This window comes from Chiloscyllium plagiosum, chromosome 11 (genome assembly GCF_004010195.1).
Source record: "Chiloscyllium plagiosum isolate BGI_BamShark_2017 chromosome 11, ASM401019v2, whole genome shotgun sequence".
Lineage (NCBI taxonomy): Eukaryota > Metazoa > Chordata > Chondrichthyes > Orectolobiformes > Hemiscylliidae > Chiloscyllium > Chiloscyllium plagiosum.
In genome coordinates this window covers 61799331-61823601 of record NC_057720.1, presented here as the reverse complement: position 1 = coordinate 61823601, position 24271 = coordinate 61799331, and the positions used below count along the sequence as shown (strand labels likewise).

Below are 24271 nucleotides of genomic sequence, written 5' to 3'. Positions count from 1 at the left end.
TAATAAGGGATCAAGGGTTACAGGGGAATGCAGGAGAATGGGGTTGAGAAACATATCAGCCCTGATCAAATGGTGGAACAGACTCTTTCGGTCGAATGGCCTAATTCTGTTCCTATATCTTATTTTACCCCATTGGTATTCAAGTTTTGTGCTATCAAGTAATTAGTTATAAATTGCTCCTCCAGAATTGCACATTAAGTGAAAGAAAATCCATGATGCTGATGGTCAGGCTGACGAGAAATAGGTGGCAGTAATTCACTAACAAGTACTTACATATTGTTATTGTCTTCAATGTCACTGACCATTATCCTTCCTATTGAGTTCTGCCTCCACTTCTTTCTTTCTTGCCACCCTTCAATCTTTTTCCTCTGTGATCCTTTTTCTCCTCTTCCCTTGTCCTTCTCCAATTTCTCTCTTTTTCTCTGTCTGTTTGAACGAACACATTTGCATCACTTTTCTCGAATGCATCAGTAGACCATTTATAACTGTCTCCAGCAAATTCTTTGTTTTTTCATAATTACTTGAAGAGAAACTACAAGGTAATATTTCAAATAGTTTTCTCAACTAAAATTTGCTTTTTCTTAGAGAAAGAAGAAAATGTGTTAAATTTGTACATGTTGTAAATTGTTCAATTATAGATGCTGTGCAAATCTTAATATCTTTGCATGTTTTAATTAAAATTTATATAAACCTTGAGTTCTAAAAGTTAACAACCTCCAATAATCTCAGTCACTGTGACTCAGTTGCTCCGGTATTGTCTCCAAAATGCTTATGCCTTTTTCATAAAATAATCTGTTGAATTGGTAAGTATGCTAAGGGGAATCTACTAGATTTCCACATTAGTGTTGTACATCTGATATGAAATAATCAATTATGTAGAGTGCACAACTAAATTTGACATTTCTAGAATTGAGATAGTTTTATATAAAATTACTGGATTAAAGAAGTTATATTGGATAGGATTTTGGGTTTTGTTGTTCTTTTCTGATGCAAAAATATTCTTAAGTCCTGTTATCTCAACAATTGAGGCATAACTGACACGGATCTTTATTGATTCCAAAAACTGAAAGTTGTGTTTATGTTGCTGTATGTGCTAATATAGCATAACATAGTAAATGCTGCTCTTGGAAGCGAGCTGAACTATGTGGTTTGCAGGCATTTGACATTGGACTGCTTTCAGTTTTGAAGTACTTCACTATTCTCTACTTAGACAACATCAGGAATGCATTGCATTTATCTAACTGAGCATAAAATAAAATGTGAAAATTTCCAGATCCCTTTGCTACATGCCTTTTAAATATAAAATTGATACTTTGAATTCTTAAGTTTTTAAGCTTCATTTATAATTTTAAAGCATGAAGCTCGTAGCTTTCTCCAATCAACCTTCTCTCCCGTTCAGTTCAGTAATATGATTTTTAGCCAGTCTTGTCAGACCATAAGACCTGATTTCCAGGTAACAAGAAACATGATGTTGACTATGCAACACACTCATGGGTTTATATTGTCATCTTGAAGGCACCCTAATTCAAAAAGGGAGGCAGGCAAAAAGCAGGTAACTATAGACCAATTAGCCTAACATCTATTGTTGGAATGAATTAAAGAAGTAATACGAGAACAGTTGGAAAATCATAATCTAACTAACCAGAGTCAGTATGGCTTCATGAAAGAGAAATAATGTCTGAAAATTAGTTTTTGAGGAAGTCTCCTATCAGAGTAGACAGACAGGAGAATCAGTAGATGTAATGTATTTGGACTTCAAGAAAGCATATTACATTATACCTCGCAAAACATTAAGTCATAAGATAAAGGCCCACAATGTTGGCATAGCTAGAGAATTGGCTAATGAGAAAGAAGCAGCAAATTGGTTCTTTTTCAGTTGGCAACCAGTGGGCTTCCACTGGGATCAGTGCTGGGAGTGCAGCTATTTACAGTATATGCTAGTGGACTGAAGTAAGGAAACCAATATATTGTACCCAGATTTGCAGACAACACAAAAATAGGTGAAACGGCAGGCTACGTGAGGGATGCAAACAGTTTACAGAGAGGTATTGATAGATTAAGTGGGCAAAATGTTGAAAAATGAAGTATAATGTAAGAAAAGATGAAGTTCATTTTGGAAGGGAAAACAAAAGAAATTTAAATGTAAAAATCTGCAGGAAATATGCATCACAAAGGGATTTAGGGGTACTTGCGCAAGAAACAAAGTTAGCACACAGGTGCAGCAGGAAATTAGGAAGGCTAATGGAATGTTGCTCCTTATTCCACTGGGATTGGAATATAAGCATAGGGAAATCTTAGTGCCAAAGTACAGGCCAATTTAGAGTATGGAGACAGAAACAGATGTTGCTGGTAAAGCTCAGCAGATCTGGCAGCATCTGTGAAGAGAAATCGGAGTTAACATTTTGGGCCCAATGACCCTTCCTCAGAACTTTAATAAATGATTGCATGCAGGTAAAAGGCCTGTCGGACTTGCTGAGCTTTTCCAGCAACTTGTGTTTCTGATTTACAGCATCCACTGTACTTTTGGTTTGTATTCTGGAGTACGGAGGGTAATTTTGGTCCCCTAATTTATGAAGATACATCATTTTATTGAAGGCACTTGGGAGAAGGTTTACCAGGATGATCCTGGTATGGAGGGATTGTCTTATGAGCAAAAGTTCAACAGGTTGGGATTCTACTCACTGGATTAGATTCCCTACAGATTAGATAACATTCCCGACAGTGTGGCAAAAGGCCATTTGGCCCAACAAGCTCTCACCACCCTCTGAAGAGTAACTCACCTAGACCCATTCCCTTTCCCTATTACCCTACATTTACCCCTAACTAATTCTCCCAATACTATGGACAATTTGGCAGAAGTGGGTACTGCAGATGCCGGAGAGTAGAGTCAAGATTAGAGTGGTGCTGGAAAAGCACAGCAGGACAGGCAGAATGCCAGCGGCAGGAAAATCGACGTTTCGGGCAAAAGCTCTTCATCAAGAATTGCTTTTGCCTGAAACATAGATTTTCTTGCTCCTCGGATGCTGCCTGACCTGCTGTGCTTTTCCAGCACCACTCTAATCTTTACTGTGGACAATGCACCTGACCTGCACGGCTTTGGTCTGTGGGAGGGAACCCACGCACTCGCAGGGAGAATGTGTAAACTCCCCCCATACAGTCGCCTGAGGTGGGCTGGAGTTCAGAAGAATGAGCGATGATCATATGGAATTTTTAAGGGGCTTGATAGGGTAAATGCTGAGAGGATATTTCCCCTCATTGAACTGTCTGAGACCAGAGGGTATAGCCTCAGAATTAAAGGGTGCCAATTCGAGACTGAGATGAGGAATTTCTTCTAAGATTTGAGAGTCTTTGCAATTTATGGTCACTGAGAGCTGTGGGGGCTGAGCCCTTGTGTAAACTTAAGGCTGAGATAGGTTTTTGAACAGTAAGGGAAAAACGGGAAAGTGAATGTGAAATGTGTTGGATCAGCCATGATCCTATTGAATGGTGGACCAGGTTTGAGGGATGAGTGGCCTACTCCTCTTCCTGTATCTTATGGGCTTATACTATTGTTATAGTTGATCTTTGTCTGGGGTTTGGCTGGCTGGGCAGCTGGTTAGTGATGTAGTGTGATGCCAACAGTATTTCAATTCCACATCGATTAAGGTAACTATGAAGGTGCTATCTGCTCAGCCTCTTCCCTGTTCTAGGTGTGACCCTCTGGTTAAACTCACCACCAGGCATCTCTCCTTAATGAGAGAGCTAGCCTTTGGGAATTTGGCATCTTTACTATTTTTGATCTTTCATTAAATTATTGTTTATTGCTGATTCTTGGTGGTAGATTGTAAGGTTGAATTCTAAACAAAAGGTAAAACTACTGAATTTAACAGTATAGGCTTGAACTTTCAACTTCCACATTTGACTGGAGTGGGTTAAGCTGCCTAATTAAAGAAATATTGACTCACTGTAACATCAGGTTCATGGGTTTTCCAATCTTCCAATCTTCTTGAAACTTATCTGTGAAACTAAAACAAGTACGTAACAGCAATCAAGGATTCTGAACCAATCTTGGACAAAATCAGCAAACTTTTGAATGCTCAGAAATGCTTTAATACCAGTTAGTGGGAAAAGATTTTGTGTGAAGTACTTTTACCACAATGCTAACTGTACAACATGCAGCTAATTTTCTACACTTCAGAGACTTGCTCTAATGCTTAAAGATAGTTGCTGCTGCTTCTTTGTGTTAGCCCACAGAAGTTGATTACTGACAGCACCTACTAGAGCCTGCTGCTGACAGACTTGTAACTGCACAGCAGAGGGCTGTAGCACAGGCAGTGTTGTCAACACAAAAACGTAAGATCAGTCTCCTCGATGAGGCTGAACACCAGTGCCTTAAGATGTTAGGTCTAATAATGATGGATAAATGCAGCCTCCTTGACAGCCTACCACTTGATGGACCTGGTAATTAGAGTCACCACAGCCCTCGGTTTTTTTTTTAAATCACTGGATCCTTCCAGAGTTCTTCTACAGACAGTTTTAGGATCTCCTAGATGATACAGGTGACTGGATGTTTGCCAGTGCTGGCAGTTATGTCAGTGTTGCTGATTCCAATCTAAATTATCCGAATGTTGGCTTTCCAGACATGACTGGCTTCCCACAAGTGCAAGACACTATCATCAGTACAAAGGTGGCACTGTGGGTGCACACATGACCTTGCTCTTTCATTCATTAATTATTCATGATTTTAAAGGTACGCAAGAGCATTTCATGGTACCTTTCACACTTTCCATGGAAGGACATATTATCACATTGACTTCTTTCATGCATGATGTGCTTTCCTCCAACTTCTTCCTCTGAATTCCACTGAAAGCCAATCATTGACTGCTACTGCTCAATCATTTCTTTCTTCAGAGACCCTGAGTTACAAGATATGTATTATGGACTCTTTCCATGTCCCCGCTCCCCACTCATTTCCATCATCTGTCTTTCCCACTGGTGAAATGAGTGTTACGAGGTGAACATACAACCGTTTGGTCCTATGAAAGTGTGAGAAACTGAGTTCATGCATGTTCTGCACAACCTTTGTGAACAATCCAGTGTAGCAGGCGGTGTTGTCAAGTGCTGCTGGTTAAAGCCTAAAGTTGATTGCATGATGTGAAAATTCAGCATGGTGGTGTCATCAGCAACCTGTAAAGGGAGGAAAGAAAACTTATTCAGCAGTATTACTATTGTGAAAACAGCAATATCTGCATCCTGCAGTTACTACTGACTAGAAACTGGATTAGCTAAATAAATACTGTGACGACTGGAGCACATCAGCGGATGAAAATTTTGCAGCAAGTAACTTACCCCATTGTCAGGAGCATGATGGAATACTCTCCATTTGCCTAGATGAATGCAGCACCAATAAGAATCAAGAAGCTTGACATCAACTAGGAAAAAGTAACCCATTTGATCACCCATCCTCCACCTTGAACATTCAGTTCTTCCACTACTGATACACAGTAGCAGCATGTTTACCATTTACAAGATGCATTGCAGCAACACACAAAGGTTCTTTTCACAACACTTTCCAAGCCCACAAACTCTGCCACCTAAAAGAACAAATACAATGGACAGAAAGGCAGAACGTAAATCTTCTAATTCTTCTCTAATTCTTTCAATATTTAGATTTGTAACTAGAATGTGATTCCTTTACTATTGCTGGATCAAAAGCCTGGAGCTATCTGGCTAAAAACAATATGTACCTACACGTGCAGATGGTCTGCAGTAGTTCAAGAAAGTAGCTCACCACCTCAAGGGAAGTTGGGAATGGCCAATAGAATACAGCTTATCTGATCTGTTAGTTGTTTTATGGATCCCAAGTTACACAGAAGAGTTAATGAACGTATCAGCAAATGTTAGAAAAGCCAAATGTGACTATTTTAATTCAGTCATTCATTGTATAAATGTACTTTAATAAGTTAATAAGGCATAGTAGATGTGACATACTTTCTCAAGCATTCACTTTTTTAATGTAATTTAATTATCTTTTTTTTATGTAGATGCCGAACAGATCACGACTTGAGAGACCTTCTGAGCTAATCACGTCTTCTTCCTTGTTATCTTTGCCACCCTTTTCACTCAACCAGGTAGATTTAGTAAAATCAAAACCTGTTTCTAAAAAATAACTAATATTTGTAATGCTTTTTAACTTCTCAGCAGCAGGAGGTCATTTAAAATGTTTAAATTTAAAGATATATTAAGGAAATAATCTTCCAGATATTGTTGTATAGTGACTTTTAGCAAGGCATTTGATAAGGTTCCCCATGGTAGGTTCATTCAGAAGGTCAGGAGGAATGGGTACAGGGGAACTTAGCTGTCTGGATACAGAATTGGCTGGCCAACAGAAGACAGCAAGTGGTAGTAGAAGGAAAATATTCTGCCTGGAAGTCAGTGGTGAGTGGTGTTCCACAGGGCTCTATCCTTAGGCCTCTACTGTTTGTAATTTTTATTAATGACTTGGATGAGGGGATTGAAGGATGGGTCAGCAAGTTTCCAGATGGCACAAAGGTTGGAGGTGTCATTGACAGTATAGAGGGCTGTTGTAGGCTGCAGCGGGACATTGACAGGATGCAGAGATGGGCTGAGAGGTGACAGATGGAGTTCAACCTGGATAAATGTGAGGTGATGCATTATGGAAGGTTGAATTTGAAAGCTGAGTACAGGATTAAGGATAGGATTCTTGGCAGTGTGGAGGAACAGAGGGATCTTGGTGTGCAGGTACATAGATCCCTTAAAATGGCCACCCAAGTAGACAGGGTTGTTAAGAAAGCAGCATATGGTGTTTTGGCTTTCATTAACAGGGGGATTGAGTTTAAGAGTCGTGAGATCTTGGTAAGACCATAAGACATAGGAGTGGAAGTAAGGCCATTTGGCCCATCGAGTCCACTCCTCCATTTAATCATGGCTGATGGGCATTTCAACTCCACTTAACCAGCATTCTCCCCGTAGCCCTTAATTCCTTGTGACATCAAGAATTTATCAATCTCTGCCTTGAGGCTATTTAGCGTCCCAGCCTCCACTGCACTCCGCAGCAATGAATTCCACAGGCCCACTACCCTTTGGCTGAAGAAATATCTCCGCATTTCTGTTCTGAATTTACCCCCTCTAATTCTAAGGTTGTGCCCACAGGTCCTAGTCTCCTCGCCTAACGGAAACAATTTCTTAGCGTCCATCCTTTCCAAGCTATATATTATCTTGTAAGTTTCTATTAGATCTCCCCTAAACCTTCTAAACTCCAATGAATACAATCCCAGGATCCTCAGCTGTTCCTCGTATGTTAGACCTACCATTCCAGGGATCATCTGTGTGAATCTCTGCTGGACACGCTCCAGTGCCAGTATGTCCCTCCTGAGGTGTGGGGCCCAAAACTGGACACAGTACTCCAAATGGGGCCTAACCAGAGCTTTATAAATGCTCAGTAGCACATCGCTGCTTTTATATTACAACCCTCTTGAGATAAATGACAACATTGCATTTGCTTTCTTAATCACGGATTCAACCGGCATGTTTACCTTTAGAGAATCCTCGACTAGCACTCCCAGATCCCTTTGTACTTTGGCTTTATGAATTTTCTCACCGTTTAGAAAGTAGTCCATGCTTGTATTCTTTTTTCCAAAGTGCAGGACCTCACATTTGCTCACGTTGAATTTCATCAGCCATTTCCTGGACCGCTCTCCCAAACTGTCTAGATCCTTCTGCAGTCTCCCCACTTCCTCAGTACTACCTGTCTGTCCACCTAACTTTGTGTCATTGGCAAACATCGCTAGAATGCCCCCAGACCCTTCATCCAGATCATTAATATATAACGTGAACAGCTGCGGCCCCAACACTGAACCCTGTGGGACACCGCTTGTCACCGGCTGCCATTCCGAAAAAGAACCTTTTATCCCAACTCTCTGCCTTCTGTCAGACAGCCAATCCTCAATCCCACTGGGTTTCCCTGGTCTAACCTACTTGTCACCTCTTCAAAGAATTCTAACCGGTTTGTCAGGCATGACCTCCCCTTACTAAATCTATGTTGACTTATTCTAATCTGACCCTGCTCTTCCAATAATTTAGAAACCTCATCCTTAACGATGGATTCTAGAATTTTACCAACAACTGGCCTATAATTTTCCATCTTTTGTCTTGATCCTTTCTTGAACAAGGGGGTTACAACAGCGATCTTCCAATCATCCGGGACTTTCCCTGACTCCAGTGACTTTTGAAAGATCTCAACCAACGCCTCCGCTATTTCCTCAGCCACCTCCCTCAGAACTCTAGGATGTAGTCCATCGGGGTCAGGAGATTTGTCAATTTTAAGACCTTTTAGCTTTTCTAGCACTATCTCTTTTGTAACGGCAACCATACTCCACTCAACCCCCTGACTCCCTTTAATTGTTGGGATATTACTCATGTCTTCCACTGTGAAGACTGACGCAAAGTATTTAAGTTCTCCAGCCATTTCCTTATCTTCCATCACTAGCCTTCCAGCATCAGTTTGAAGTGGCCCAATGTCTACTTTTGCCTGTCGTTTGTTTCTTATGTACTGAAAGAAACTTTTACTATTATTTCTAATATTACTGGCTAGCCTACCTTCATATTTGATCCTCTCCTTCCTTATTTTTCTCTTTGTTATCCTCTGTTTGTTTTTGTAGCCTTCCCAATCTTCTTATTTCCCAGTGCTCTTGGCCACTTTATAGGATCTCTCTTTTTCTTTGATAGGTTTCCTGACTTCCTTTGTCAGCCAAGGTTGTCTAATCCCTCCCCGGTTAATCTTTCTTTTCTTGGGAATGAACCTCTGTACACTGTCCTCAATTATACCTACAAACTCCTGCCATTTTTGCTCTACTTTCTTCCCCGCTAGGCTCTGCTTCCAGTCGATTTTCATCAGTTCCTCTCTCGTGCCCTCGTAATTACCTTTATTTAACTGTAACACCATTACATCCGATTTTGCCTTCTCTCTTTCAAACTGCAGACTGAACTCTACCATATTATGATCGCTGCTTCCTAAGTGTTCCCTTACTTTAAGATCTTTTATCAAGTCTGGAGCTTGTTGCAGCTTTATAAAACTTTGGTTAGACCGCACTCGGAATACTGCGTCCAGTTCTGGTCACCCTATTATAGGAAAGATGTGGATGCTTTGGAGAGGGTTTAGAAGAGGTTTACCAGGATGCTGCCTGGACTGAAGGGCTTATCTTGTGAAGAGAGGTTGACTGAGCTCGGACTTTTTTCATTGGAGAAAAGGAGGAGGGAGGGGACCTTTATTGAGGTATACAAGATAATGAGAGGCATAGATAGAGTCGTTAGCCAGAGACTGTTTCCCAGGGCAGAAATGGCTAACACGAGGGGTCATAGTTTTAAGCTGGTTGGAGGAAAGTATAGAGGGGATGTCAGAGGCGGGTTCTTTACACAGAAAGTTGTGAGAGAATGGAATGCGTTGCCAGCAGCAATTGTGGAAGCAAGGTCATTGGGGACATTTAAGAGACTGCTGGACATGCATATGGTCACAGAAATTTGAGGGTGCATACATGAGGATCAATGGTCGGCACAACATCGTGGGCTGAAGGGCCTATTCTGTGCTATAGTGTTCTATGTTCTACTTAGTCATTAAGTTCCTCTGAATAAACTAGGGCAAACTGTGTGCCTTTTCTCCTCCTGTTTCCTAAATGCCAGGATTGATTCTGTGAAATAAAATACACTTATTTAATTGACAGCTCTTCATGGAGGTAATTTTTGTGTTAAGATGTATATTGCAAACTTTACTCTGCATCTTTAGTTCAGTACTCTACTGGTATTTCTGGTTTCATTTACGCTATTGCAACTTGACTCTGGTAGCCACACAGGAATAGAATCACCTAAGAACAACATTATATTATAAAGTTTGCATAGAGAAGTAATACTTTTCTATAAAAAGAAAGTTGTATGAAGATATTTATTTACTTTTAGCTTGATTTTATTTTGATTTCTTTGCAAGTGTCAGTTTAGCTCAGACGTTAGTTACTTGCATCAGGTGTGGAAATTCAAGCTGAAATGTGGACACAGGTGACGATAGTTATGAAACATACCATTGGAATGATGTCTTAACTTTAATATTCTAATAGCATGCCATTTCTAATGATCTTATTACATTCTTCCTGTTGCTTTCAGGAGAACTCTCAGAATAACAGCATCTTCAGTGAGGTTTATGGCAAGAATTTAGCACCAAGTGGGAAATCAGAGAATGCACTACCCCAAGCGTTCCAGGAAGCCTCCTGCTACTCACTATTTGATGGAAACCCTTGGTCCCCTTCTCTTCCTGCCAGCTCAGGTTAGTGTTTAAGATGCAGTCTTTGCTTACTGCAAAGATAAAGAACTGTGAAACATTTCACAACTAAAAATGTTCCTTTCATGATTTTGAGTAGCTGCAAGTGAGATGCTGTTTCCAATCACACTATTTAAAAATTGATCAAGGATATAGACTATTTCCATTTTTTTAATCCCTGCAGTAATTATCTAATTGATCATGTAATCAGTCAATTCCTGAAGAAGGGCTTATGCCCGAAACGGCAATTCTCCTCCTTGGATGCTGCCTGACCTGCTGTGCTTTTTCAGCAACGCATTTTTCAGCTCTGATCTCCAGCATCTGCAGTCCTCACTTTCTCCATGTAATCAATTAATTAAGGACACTAATTTCCATTTTGTTCATGGAAAAGTAATAAGCTCACATTTTTAAAAACTCAAAACACCAATAAACATCTTAGTAATTAACTGACTAAGTTTCAATTCCTAAAATCTAGGTTCAAATTCAATCCATAAGTCCATGCTAATAAAATGATAACCCTTTTCTTTCATCCTTAGTGGAACTATTACAGATTTGGGTGCAAGAATTCTCACTTGCTATTTTTGTGTTCTTTCTACACATAATAGATCATTCAACACCAGCAAGCCAGTCTCCACACTCCTCTAATCCCAGCAGCCTCCCAAGTTCTCCTCCAACTCACAACCAGAACTCATTCTCTGGCTTTGGACCGATTGGAACGCCTGATAACAGTGAGAGGAGGCTGGCTGACCGCTGGAACATGAAACGTACTGATAAGCCAGGTAAAGTACATATCCTCAAATATTGCTGTCTTCTTGCCTCTTTAATGGATGGCTTAGCTATGTTTAGAAAAGGCCACTTAAGGTTTTTGGAACTGAGTTCAGTTCAGTTTGTAAAAGTCTAAAGTTAATAAACAATTTCTGTTGCCTGTAACCTATGCATGTTTCTTTTTAAATGGTTCGCTATATAGTCCACAGACTGAACCATATAAGTTATTGAGCCTGATAATGAGTGGATGTTGAAAATGGTGAAATAGTTCAGGTAAGGTGAATGTTAATTTGGGTTTCCTGACAGGCTCAATATTTCCGTAAGGAAAGGTGGCCTGAGATTAAACAATAATTTTTGATCAACGGATGGTCAGGAAAATAAAAGAATTTAAAACTTTAACAAGCCGTCAAGAAACTGTCTTTAAAGGCACAAGTTATCATTTTCTCTTGACTGCAGCAATAATAAACAAATTAAATTATATCCCTTAACGTCCTGAATCACTATCTGCCTACTGATCTGAATGTTAAATGTCATATAGTGCTATTCAAAGAATAGAGACTTCTCGTGTGCCGAATACCGTTGCTGCAAACACCAAAAAGGCCCATATTATTTAATCATTCATCTCACAATTGTTTGTGGAATGAAATTGGTGCAGAATGGCTGTCATGCTAACTTAAACATCAGTGGTCATGTGCTTTCAAAATCCGTTCTTTGCATGAAGCACTTTCAGTCATCTTAATGTGATAAAGTGCTGTATAAAAATAAATTTTCATTACAGATATATCACTTAATATAATGAATATTTTAACTACACAATAGATCAAAGGGCGAGAAATCTAAACTGAAATAATTATCCTTTTCTTATGCAGTGTTTATTTGTGATCTTAATATTTCACCTTCATTTTAGTAGCAATGTAAGCTAAATATAATATTGACTATCATGTCAACCCATCGCCAGTATTTTCAACCTTTTAGAATGTATGTTAAAATAATCTTTAACATACAGTATATTTAATCTTGCCCTTTTTCTGTTTCTTTTAAAAAAATCACAGTAATGAGTGGATTTGGCCTGGACTATCTACCTGCTGCATCTTCCTCTTCAGACAATACCTGGCATCAGGGTGGTACACCTAGCAACACGTGGGCTGCCCCAGACACCACACTGGATGACTCGTCCACATTGCTCATGGACAGTTTCAAGGTATGATACCTGACAGATTCCTTTCTTAGTCCTACCTGATTCCTATTTTGCTTTCCTGATCTGAGGATGATGACTGACACTGGGGTTTAGAACATAGAGCATTGCAGCGCTGTACAGGCCCTTCGGCCCTCGATTATTTTTGTGCCAACCTGTGGAACCAATCTGAAGCTCATCTAACCTACGCTATTCCATTTTCATCCATATGTTTATCCACTGACCATTTAAATGCCCTCAAAGTTGGCGAGTCTACTACTGTTGCAGGTAGGGCATTCCACGTTCATACTACTGAGTAAAGAAACTACCTCTGATATCTGTCCTATATCTTTCACCCCTCAATTTAAAGCTACATCTCCTCGTGCTGGCCATCACCATCTGAGGAAAAAGGCTGTCACTGTCCACCCTATCTAACCCTGTGATTATCTTATATGTCTCAATTAAGTCACCTCTCAACCTTCTCTCCAACGAAAACAGCCTCAAGTTCCTCAATCTTTCCCCATAAGACCTTCCCTCCATAACAGGCAACATCCTAGTAGATCTCTCTGAACCCTTTCCAAAGCTTCCACACCCTTCCAATAATGTGGTGACCAGAACTGTACACAATACTCCAAATGTGGCCACACCAGAGTTAAGAATTGCAACATAACCTCATGGCTCTGAAACCCAATCCCTGTACCAATAAAAGCTAACACACTGTATGCCTTCTTAATAACCCTATCAAACTGGGTGGCAACTTGCAGGGATCTGTGTACATGGGCACCGAGATCTCTTTGCTCATCTACACGACCAAGAATCTTACCATTAGCCCAGTACACTCCTATTCCTGTTGCTCCTTCCAAAGTGAATCACCTCACACTTTTTTGCATTAAACTCCATTTGCCACCCCTCAGCCCAGCTCTGCAGCTTATCTATGTCTGTCAAACCTGCAACATCCTCCAGCACTATCCACAACTCCACTGACCTTGGTATCATTCGCAATTTTTACTAACTCATCCTGCTACGCCCTCATCCAGGTCATTTATAAAAACGACGAACAACAGTAGCCCCAAAACAGATCCTTGCAGTACATTAGTAACTGAACTCCAGGGTGAACCACCTCCTTCTGTCTTCTTTCAGCTAACTGATTTCTGATCCAAAACACTAAATCACCCTCCATATTTTGTGCAATAGCCTATTGTGGGTAATCTTATCAAACACCTTACTGAAATCCATATATAGCACATCAACCGCTTTACCCTCATCCACCTATTTGATCACCTTCTCAAAGAACTCAACAAGATTTATGAGGCACAACCTACCCTTCACAAAACTGTGTTGACTATTCCTAATCAATGTATTCCTTTCTAAATGATTATAAATCCTATCTCTTATAACCTTTTCCAACACTTTACCCACAACCGAAGTAAGGCTTACTGGTCTATAATTTCCAGGGTTGTCTCTACTCTCTTTGAACAAAGGCACAGCATTTGCTATCCTCCAGTCTTCTGGCACTATTCCTGTGGACAATGATGACATAAAGATCAAAGCCAAAGGCTCTGCAGTCTTCTCCCTGGCTTCCCAGAGAATCCTAGGATAAATCCCATCTGGCCCAGGGGACTTACCTATTTTCATACTTTCCAGAATTGCTAACATATCCTCCTTGTGAACCTCAATCCTATCTAGTCTGGTAGCTTGTATCTCAGTATTCTACTCAACAACATTGTCTGTTTCCAGTGTGAATACTGACAAAAAAAAATGTATTTAGCGCTTCTCCTATCTACTTGGACCCCACGCACAACTTCCCACTACTGTCCTTGATTGGCCCTAATCTTACCCTCGTCATTCTTTTCATTCCTGATATACCTATAGAAAGCCTTATGCCCCCTTCTCATGCCCCCTTCTGTTTCTTCTTAGCTCTCTTTTTAGGTCTTTCCTGGCTAACTTGTAACTCTCAAGCACCCTAACTGAGCCTTCACGTCTCATCCTGACAAAAGCCACCTTCTTCCTCTTGACAAGAGATTCTACTTCTTTAGTAAACCATAGCTCCCTCACTTGACCACTTCCTCCCTGCCTGACAGGTACATACTTATCAAGGGCACGCAGCAGCTGTACCTTGAATAAGCTCCATATTTCAATTTGACCATTGCCTGCAGTTTCCTTCCCCATCCTATGCATCCTAAATCTTGCCTAATTGCATTATAATTGCATTTCCCCCAGCTAACTTTTGCCCTGCGGTATGTACCTATCCTTTTCCCTCACTAAAGTAACCATAACCAAATTGTGGTTACTATCGCCAAAGTTCTGGCTTAGCTGCAAATCTTAACACCTGGCCGGGTTCATTATCCAGTACCAAATCCAATGTGGCTTCCCTCTTGTTAACCTGTCTACATACTGTGTCAGGAAACCCTCCTGCACATATTGGACAAAAACTAACCTATTAAAGTACTCAAACTCTTGTATTCCCAGTCAATATTTGGAAAGTTAAAGGCCCCCATAACAACTATCCTGTTACTCTAGCTCTTATCCTTTCCTTTCCTTTCCTTTCCTCTATATCTCTGCAACTATTCAGGGGCCTATAGAAAACTCCCAATAGGGGTTACCTTTCCTTTCCTGTTTCTAACCTCAGCCCATGCTACCTCAGTAAACGGGTCCTCCAGCGCCCTTTCCACCACCATAATACTGTCCTTGGCTAATAATGCCACACCTCCCCCTCTTTTACTATCTTCTCTGTTCTTACTGAAACATCTAAATCCCGAACCTGCAACAGCCATTCCTGTCCGTACTTTACCCATGTCTCTGAATGGCCGCAACTTTGAAATCCCAGGTACCAGCCCATGCTACAAGTTCACCCACCTTATTCCGATACTCCTGGCATTGAAGTAGACACACTTTAAACTACCTTCCTACTTGCTAGTGCCTTCTTGCAACCTTATTTCTGACCTCAATACTGTCAACCTCCTGGACCCTGGAACTACCACTTAGGTTCTCATCTCCTTGCTGATTAATTTAAACCCTCCCAAAGAGCATTAGGAAATATCCCTGCCAGGATTTGGTACTGCTGTCGTTCAGGTGTAGACCATCCTGTTTGTAGAGGTCCCACCTATCCCAGAATAAGCCCCAATCATGCAGGTATCTAAAACCCTCCACCCCAGCTACCTGAATTTCTGACTGAAATCCCCACCCCTTTTCTTACCTATGTCGTTAATGCCTATGTGGACCACGAGTTGGGGCTGCTCCCCCTCTCCCTCAAGGATCCCAAAAACCCGATGTGAGACATTATGAACCTTGGCACCTGGGAGGAAGCATATCAACTGTGAGTCTCTCTTGTTCCCACAGAACCTTCTGTCTGTCCCCTTAACTATGGAGTCCCCAGTGAGTAATGCTCTGCACCTCTTTCCCCCTTTCCCTTATGAGCAACATGGACAGACTGTGCCAGAGACCTGTACCCCATGGCTGAACCCTGATAAGTTGTTCACCGCAACAGTATCCAAAATGGTATACTTGTTATTGAGGGGAACGGCCACAGGGGATCTCTGCACTGTCTGCCGGTTCCCTTTCTGTCCCATGACTGTGACCCATCTGCCTTTGTCTTGTACCTGAGGTGTGACAACCTCCCTGTAACTCCTCTCAATAACTCCCTCTGCCTCCTGAATGATCTGAAGTCCATCTAGCTCCAGTTCCCTGACGCAGTTTTCGAGGAGCTGGAGTTGGATGCACTTCCCGCAGATGAAGTTAGCAGGGACACAGGCGGTGATATAGGCTGCTGTGACTGAAATGTTGAGGCTAGTTATAGCAGCCCAATCTGACATCAGTGAATTCCCCACACAACAGGCATTGAAACGTAATGGACTATGACAATGGTATCGTAGATAATAAAGCAGACTGTAATACAGGCTGCAGGCTCACTATCACGTGGGGATAGTTTCACAGTAGTGCCCAACACATGTAAAGTCTGGAAATGGCAAAGACATTAATGAGGGTCTCAGCAGGGGATGGCTGAGACAGAAGTAGGTGACTTCAAAGTGGTGAAAGTAGGTGTTTGGTTTAAAGGAGAGTATGTGGATTCAAAAACTAAACTTGATTGAATAGGATGCCAAGATTGCAATTGATGTTGACTCATCCTAAGACAGGGTGGGGAATGGAATTGGTGGCAAAGGTACAGTCTGTGGTGGCTTCATTCTTGATATTTAGCTAAAGGAAATTGTAGCTCATCCGAGAATGGATGTCAGCCAAGGTTTTGACTAACCACAATGAAGAAATAGAGCTGAATGTCATCAGCATATGTTTGGTAGCTAATCCATACAGATCTCCTGTAACACACATTTTGTTAATGCGTATTTGTTGTTGTGATTGACGAATTAGGGACACTGTTTCTAAAGCTCGAATTTTTAAAAGGTGCATTGGTTATAATGCACTTACATTAACAACACTTTAAGCGCTGTTTCTACAGTGCGATTTTTCTGTAAAGTGGATTTGCACAAGGATGCAACCATCGTGTTACAGAAGAACTACTTGTATCAGTGGATGATGCTGCCAAATGGGCAGCATTGTGGTTAACGTACAAAAGATGGCACAAAAATGTCCTAGAGACTTGTATAAAGATTGGAGAAGAAGCTGTTACTAGAGATACTCTGGCTATGATTAGACAGTAAATTAGACAGCTGAATAACCAATTGGGCATATTAGAAATGGTGTTATAGTAACCTGTGTCAAAGGTTGCAGAACAGATAAGGTAAATGTTCCATGATCAGTCATGGGAGAAGGACTGATGGGTGACCTTAGAGGTTTATAACCTGAGGAACATGGATAGGGAAACTAGCCAAGTGGCAGAGTCCAAAATTTAAAAAGAACCTGAAGGTATCTTTTTCACACTGAGGGTGGTGTATATATGGAACGAGCTGTCAGAGGAAGTGATGGAACTGGGTACAGCTACAACATTTAAAAGGCATCTGGAGAGATGTATAAGAATCTTCAGGAAAGATGGTACAAATTTGGGTTGAAAATAACAGTTTAATTGTTTTGGAAATGGTGAAATTTGAGGTGAGGACGTAGCTTACAAGGTCAAAGGTCATGGGTATTAGGTCAAGTATAAGGAATGAGGCAGGAAGCTCCAGAAATAGAGTTGAAAATTAAGGGTATCGCAAGAGGATGATTGAGTAGTTCGGTTTGGTTAAAAATGCTAAGGTATTTGAGCAGCAGAAACGGCTGAACCGAAGGTCTCAGAAGTTCACGATCTCCACACATTAGGTGTTTGAGCTGTGAGTGCAGAGAACTGTGGTTTAAGAAGATTGCTGATAATGGAGAGGTCCAAGGTTCTTTTTACAGACAATTCTGAAATATCAGGTAGATTTAAGAGAGGAGAATTGGTCTGCTGGTACCTTCATATTCATCTCGATCTGATAATGAATTGCAAAATCCATCATGCCAACTACATTTGTGTCTTGAGACTTGAGGGAACAGTGGTGGACCATATTGGGAGAATGCAGGAATAGGAAAGAATATGGATTTGGGATCAAGGCATCAAAGAGAGGGTGGAGTAGCTGGTCAAATTGCCAGCTATAGATCATGGGTCAAAATAGTTTTTTTTGACGGCTCCACCTTTAAGGAACCTTTAGGAGGTGCAGGTTCATAGTTCGGGAGTCACAGACAGGGTAGTGAAAAAGGCATTTGATACACTTGCATTTATTAATCGGTGCATTGAATATAGAAGATGGCATGTCATGTTGTAGCTGTACAGGACATTGGTTAGGTCACTTCTGGAATACTGTGTTCAGTTCTCGTCTCCCTGCTATAGGGAAGATGCTGCAAGCATGCAGAAAAGAAAACAAGCTGGGGTTGGAGAGTTAGAGCAAAAGGGAAAGGCCGAATAGGCTGGAACTATTTTCCCTAAAGTGTTGAAGGCTGAGGGGTGACCTAATAGAAGTCATGAGGGGCATGGATAGGGTAAGTAGCCAAGGTCTTTATCCCAAGGTAGGGGGATCTAGAACTAGAGAGCATAGGTTTAAGGTCAGAGGGAAAAAATTTAAGATACCTAAAGGCATCTTTTTCACGCAGAGGGTCATGTGTGTATGAAATGAGATGGCAAGGGATGTGATGGAGGTTGATGCAGTAACAACATTTAAAACCCATCTGGATGGGTACATGGATAGGAAGGGTCTAGAGGGATATAGGCCAAATGCTGGCAAATGGGACTGGATTAATTTAGGATATCTGGTCGGCATGGACAAGTTTGATCAAAGGGTCTGTTACCATGCTGAACATTTCTGTCTATGACTTTATGGTTCTTGAGATTTCCTGAGGGCTACGTTTTGATTTTCTGGGGCTGTTTTTTTTAGTTTCAGGAGCTACTTTTGATTTTCGTGAGCTCCTTCATTAGGTGAGACATAGTCATGTAGTTATTGTGGTGTGGTATTTGGACACTCAGCCAAATTAGAATTATTCTTCATAACTTCAATAATCAACCCTCTAATAATCTTAAACATAAGTACAAGGAAAGCTTGTATTTCCTGGACACCACCAGCTTTAAATTGGAACAAGACAACAGACATAAATTAGCACCAACAGTTTTTTCAATATCTGGCACACTTCATAAAGAGTACATTAAATTGCAAGGAATTCCTGACTTGTGACTTCAGGTTTCACTGGCTGACAGTTTGCCAAATATTCTTTCTTGACAGGTAGCCCATGTCAATCTTCTGCCCTCCATTCCCCCCACCCCACCCCTTTCCAGTCACCTGCTTCTGCCCCTTTCCCCTTGCCCTTTCCCCCATGTCACTTTGTAGCCACTCACTTCTTGCTTTACCTGGCAGATTTTGCCCAACCTTCTACTACCAGCTGACTCTTCTTTCCCCAGTTTCACCAACTTTGTTCAGAAACACCACTCATTATCTCACTGCTACTCTCTCCTCATAGGCTGCTTCCCTCCTGAACTTGCTGCTGATTAAACTCATTGAGAAACCTTAACAGCCACAAATGTTGAAAAGGAGCAACTATCAAAATCTCAGTTTCACTTATGAGGGCAATTTTTTTTTTCTGATTGCCCCAAAATTAATTTTTCCCAGTGTATTTATCCATTTTTAGGTGCAAGTTCCCCCACCACCCCTGCTTGTGTATTTTGATCATTATATATTGATCTTTGGAATAGAAGGCCAAACATAAGGTGCTGGTTTCAAGTAACTTAGATAAGTTTTTTCAAGGATGAATGCAGAAGTAAATACAATTAGGTGGTTAACACTTCTCAGTCACCAGAACCAGAGCAGCTCATCTAATCAATTGTCTTCGTTGTTTGTGGCATCTTGGTATGTGCAAATGGGCTTCTTTTTTTTTCTCCCCTACATTTAAAGATCTTTTTAAAAAAAAGTCAATAGTTATAGCACATAAGCCATTCAGCCCAGCATCTCCCTCTGCAAGTACAACCCAACTCGTCTTAGTCCATACCTTTTTCCTTACCACCCTGAAAATTTTTCCTCCTCCATAATTATGCAGCTTCCTTTTGAAAATCACAATTGAATCAGCTGCCACAATCACATTTGAACCCAGAGTTGACTTTCTAAACAATCAGCACCCTTTTCTGATGTGAAATATGCCTCTCAGATGTAAAAGATGCTATAACAATATAAATTTATTTGTTCCTTCTGGAATAACATTACTCTTGTGGGATTTTTTTTTAATAGTAATTAAATGATCCAGCTACTAAGACTACAATTCCAATAAACTATTATTTTGGGGCTAAATTAGATGTGAGATTGTTAGTCAAACACTGTATATTTACCTAGTCTGAAATTGGACTTGGGAAGGTTTCTTAAAAAGGAAAGATTTTAAAATGGACCTGAGGGGTGACTTTTTCACGCAAAGGGTGGTGTGTGTGTGTATATGGAATGAGCTGCCAGAGGATGTGGTGGAGATTGGTACAAATACAGCATTTAAAATGCACCTGTATGGATATATGAATAGGACGGGGTGATAGGGTTATGGGCCACATGCTGGCAAGTCAGATTAGGTCCGAATGGGATGTGTGGCTGGTGCAGATGAGTTGGACCAAAGGGTCGGTTTCTGTGCTTTATGACTTTATGATGCTATGACAGTTGTTCTATTAATTGGGATGTGCACTCTCTGTCTATACTCATTCCTTTACTCAAAAATATTTTTTTATGGGATGTCAAATTTCCATAATAACAGGTTTGTTCATTTCCCCTCTCCCCTTTCAGTCAATCTGGTCAAGTTCAATGATGCATCCTGGACCCTCTGCACTGGAGCAGCTGCTAATGCAGCAGAAACAGAAACAACAGCGAGGACTCGGCACACTGAATCCACCACACTGAGAGGCACAATGGCATGACCGGTGAATCCAGGTTACACAACTCAAGGCATGTTGGGTTTGCATTACAACCCACGGTCCCCTGCAGGTGGCAGCCCTCTCTTCTCTGTGTTTTCTTGCTGTTGAGAGGGCGTAAGCACTCCACCAGTGCTGCGTGTGCACAAAGCTGCTGCTGAGGAAAAAATAAAAAAGAACATTACATGCTTCCTGTCACTTCCAGAGGAAGGTCCATCACCTGCCTCACTCAGTTATCTCCTAAACACTTGATTCTGGTCAAAGATCTCCTGCGTTCTTCTCCATTTTATACATCTCTAATACGGTTGGGTAATAAAGAGAGATGAGATGGGGAATGAAAAGTCAAGTGGGCTGAAGTGGTGTTGCATTGTAAAAAAAAGAGGAGAATCAGCTAATGAATGCTCTGCTGGTGAGGACGTGGTTACGTTTTTTAAATCCTCTTATCATCTTGGTTTTTGAGAGTGATCATTTTCTGCTCTGTTAAGGAACAGGTGTGCTTGTAATCTCTAAATGTAGTGACACTGGCCCATTTGTTAGCTTTCCTCAAACCTATTACATAAGGATGTGTGGAGGCATTCTGTTAGTGAATTTATATGAAGGCAACTTTTCAGACAGGCAAGGGTTTTGTGTGTTTGAAAACAGCTTCACATCACTGCACCTTTAGCTAATAGATTTTTTTAAAAGGAAAAACTAGTGGTTAATGTCAATAGCTGCAGTAGTAATTACAATATTAAATACTTGTGATACTGTTCTGTAGCAATCCTAGCTAAAATGGTGATAAGACGTGCAGCAGAGAGCTCTGCTTAAAACAAAAAAAGCAGTAATTGCTAAGAATTTTAAATTAGTGGTTTTTGATTATAACAGTAGCTATAAATTTTACTATAGCATACCAACCTTGAAAGGGTTAATTTATCTATTTAGTTCTAGTTCAGGCTTCTTTTAATTACTAGATAAGAACAGCTTTTGTCGGCTTCTGTCTGATGGTAATTTTTATTCCCAATTTGGCAGTGTCTTTCAAAGTGGAAAAAGGGTCCAGCAATGCTGCTGGTTCAGCAAAACGGGGCACAAAGCAGGTGTGTGTGACTGAGTAAGTGGGCCACTTGTACTTGTGGCTGTTTGTTGCTGCTTGTGGCCACCTGCTACTCCCATTTACAATTTAAAACTGAAAACGAAAAGCATGGGTCATACACTGTGGTCATCATACCAGTAAAAGTTTCAGGCTCTTGAATGTAACGAAACATTTCTGTCCTTTTTGAGCTTTGTGAAAAGATCTGAATGTATCGTTTGCAGAGTCACATGGAACATGCCTGTTAAAGCCATTCTTTAAATCACAGTAGTGAATACACTTTCAGTTGAGGCTTCAGTTGAATTTCTGATGGCAATAGCTGATGTAACTGTAGGAATGCATTTGTTTATTTGGGATGGAAGAGTTACTTGTCTGAGTTGCTGAGAACTGTTCAAAACCAATATCTCATGCTTATGGGGTAAAGTATGAAGCTTGGGTGATGCTAGAACATTCAGGCCAGGTTGGTAAGCAGTGCAACACTAGGACGAAGTGGAGAAAAGGAATTCATTTTTTGTTTTTGAGGGAAATGGTGTATAACAACCTCTTCACAGTAATAAAGACTTAGAGATTGAAAACAACAAAGAGAAGCCCCCGCTCCAGAGTCTTTGTTTAAAATCAGTGCTCTGCACCACAGTTAGAAGCGCAGTTCCACAGCCAACCCACTGAAACATTCCACTGTTCTGCTCTGGTCACCTAACTCTAAAACTACTCTGGTACTTAATCACCTCGCTGCACCCCAAGTCTGTTCACTGAGCTGACAAGTCCCAGAAGGTTAGCAGAAGTACCAGGGCATGAGTTGACAACCTGCATGCATGTATGCTGTTTGGAATAATTATATTTCTGGGGAACAGGAGCACTGCAAGAAAGATTATAGGGCCCTTGAAAAAATGGTTTCTGTTCTAAGCTTTTGTGTTCATGTCTTTTTTGTGTAAGAACTTGTGCAGCAATTGCTGGAATCAGCTTTGCCTTCAATAAATGAAACCATGTTCTAAACAAAATTGTTTATGTTTAATCACTTGTTCTTTTGTGCACAGTAAGTTCCTTTAAGGATGATACTTGAAGGAAAAGTCTACAAACATTGGTGTGGTGCTAAACTTACATTAAATACTGTTAAACATGCAAGATACGTTGTGTCGTGTGCTACTTAAATTTTCATAATTTTCTTTATTCTAAGTCCTGCAGAACGAAAGTTGGAGAACTCAACCAAGCTGAATTCCTGGCTGGTATGGCATTCGGTCCTGCGTAGAAATGCTTGAAGATTGGGCTTGATCATTTAATATTGGGAGTATTACAATGTAGCAAATAGCTTTTATAGTCACATGGTTGAAGTACCAAAACACTCACTGCCCCTGAAACATCAGTTGGTAATGCTATCCCTTAATCCAAAAGGGTATGCTTTCAAATCCCACTCTAGGAATTTAATATTAATATCTAAGCTGAACCCTAGTACAGTACTGAGGGAATGTTGGACTGCTGGAAACTCTTTCACATGAGCTGTTAAAACAGGTTCAGTCTGCTCTCTCAGATGGCTGCAATTATTCCTACAGTACTGGTATAAACAGGAGTTGGGTAACATTCCAGTATCCAGTGTTCATCCTTAACATTTGACAAAAATTCTGGTCCTTATCACATTGCTGTCTCAAGTACCTTGCTGTCTGCAAATTGGCTGCCGTTTTTCCTACATTACAATAGTGACTACGCCTCAAGAGTATTTAACTGTAAAGCACCTTTGAACTGTTCTCATTGTTATGAGTAGCAATTTTTTCTTTCATGCAAAAGGAGCTTAGTCAAAGAAAGTAGCGTTCCAAAAATGTTTTTATAATCAAATATGTTGAAACTGTGTGTTTTACAGTGAAATGAAATTTGACTTCTTAAGTGAGGCTGCTTGTGTATCCAGTTTTATAAATTTGCAGCAGCATCTTAGAAACTCCAATTTACTCCACACAGCTGCTGTGCCATAAGAGGATTTAAATAATATACAAATGTTTTTTTGTTTTGTTTGAAGCTGGAGTTTTAAATGCAAGTATAAGAGGAAGATTTTGCCAGGAGTTGTGCCTCCAGTCAGAGGCGTTTTGTAAGCCTACTAGCAGCAAATGTGGGAGTGAGCCGGTCTGTGACTGAAGGAGCAGCGAGCAGCACGAGGCCAGTGACTCTTACCACAGAGAGAAGGCAGTGAGAGTCAGATAATTGAGGGAAATTGCGTCAGGCTGTGACGGTGAGGCGGGAGAATGAGAGTTGCTCCTGTCAATTATTCTTAAGTAGCTTTTTTCCAATTTGCATTTAAATCTCTCTAGGGAGGAAAGAAAAATCACTTGGCCACTTTCATTTCAAACTGAAATGCTTGATGGCATGGTGATAGTACAAGTGGAAGCTTTTGGAATGCAAAGGCCCATGGGTTATTTCCTTGAAGCTAAAGGGAGCAGAGTAAGTCGACTTTAGAGGGCAAAAGAGACTGGGTCGGAATATAGAGAGAGGAAGGAGTGTGTGAGAGACATATGAGAAAGAAAGGTAAGGAATAAAAGTTAGTGAGGGAAAGCAGAGCAGAAGAAACCCCAAGCTGTGTCAACTCGCCTCAGACCCCTACTTCCATGAAAATTCTGCTGACATCCATTTAAAGAGTGCTAA

General features: G+C 40.8%; 1 protein-coding gene across 2 annotated transcripts in view; it reads left to right on the top strand.

Annotated features, from left to right (window-relative positions):
- The window catches only part of smg7 (SMG7 nonsense mediated mRNA decay factor), a 146224-nt gene extending 123585 nt beyond the window's left edge, over positions 1–22639 (top strand). For both annotated transcript variants that reach the window (XM_043699524.1, XM_043699526.1), the window contains 5 exons: positions 6024–6110; positions 10153–10312; positions 10912–11085; positions 12124–12272; positions 20456–22639. In XM_043699524.1, the coding sequence (XP_043555459.1) occupies positions 6024–6110; positions 10153–10312; positions 10912–11085; positions 12124–12272; positions 20456–20569 (684 nt within the window). In that variant the 3' untranslated portion in view covers positions 20570–22639. The remainder of the gene's footprint in view (positions 1–6023; positions 6111–10152; positions 10313–10911; positions 11086–12123; positions 12273–20455) is intronic.
- The last annotated feature ends 1632 nt before the right edge of the window (positions 22640–24271 follow it).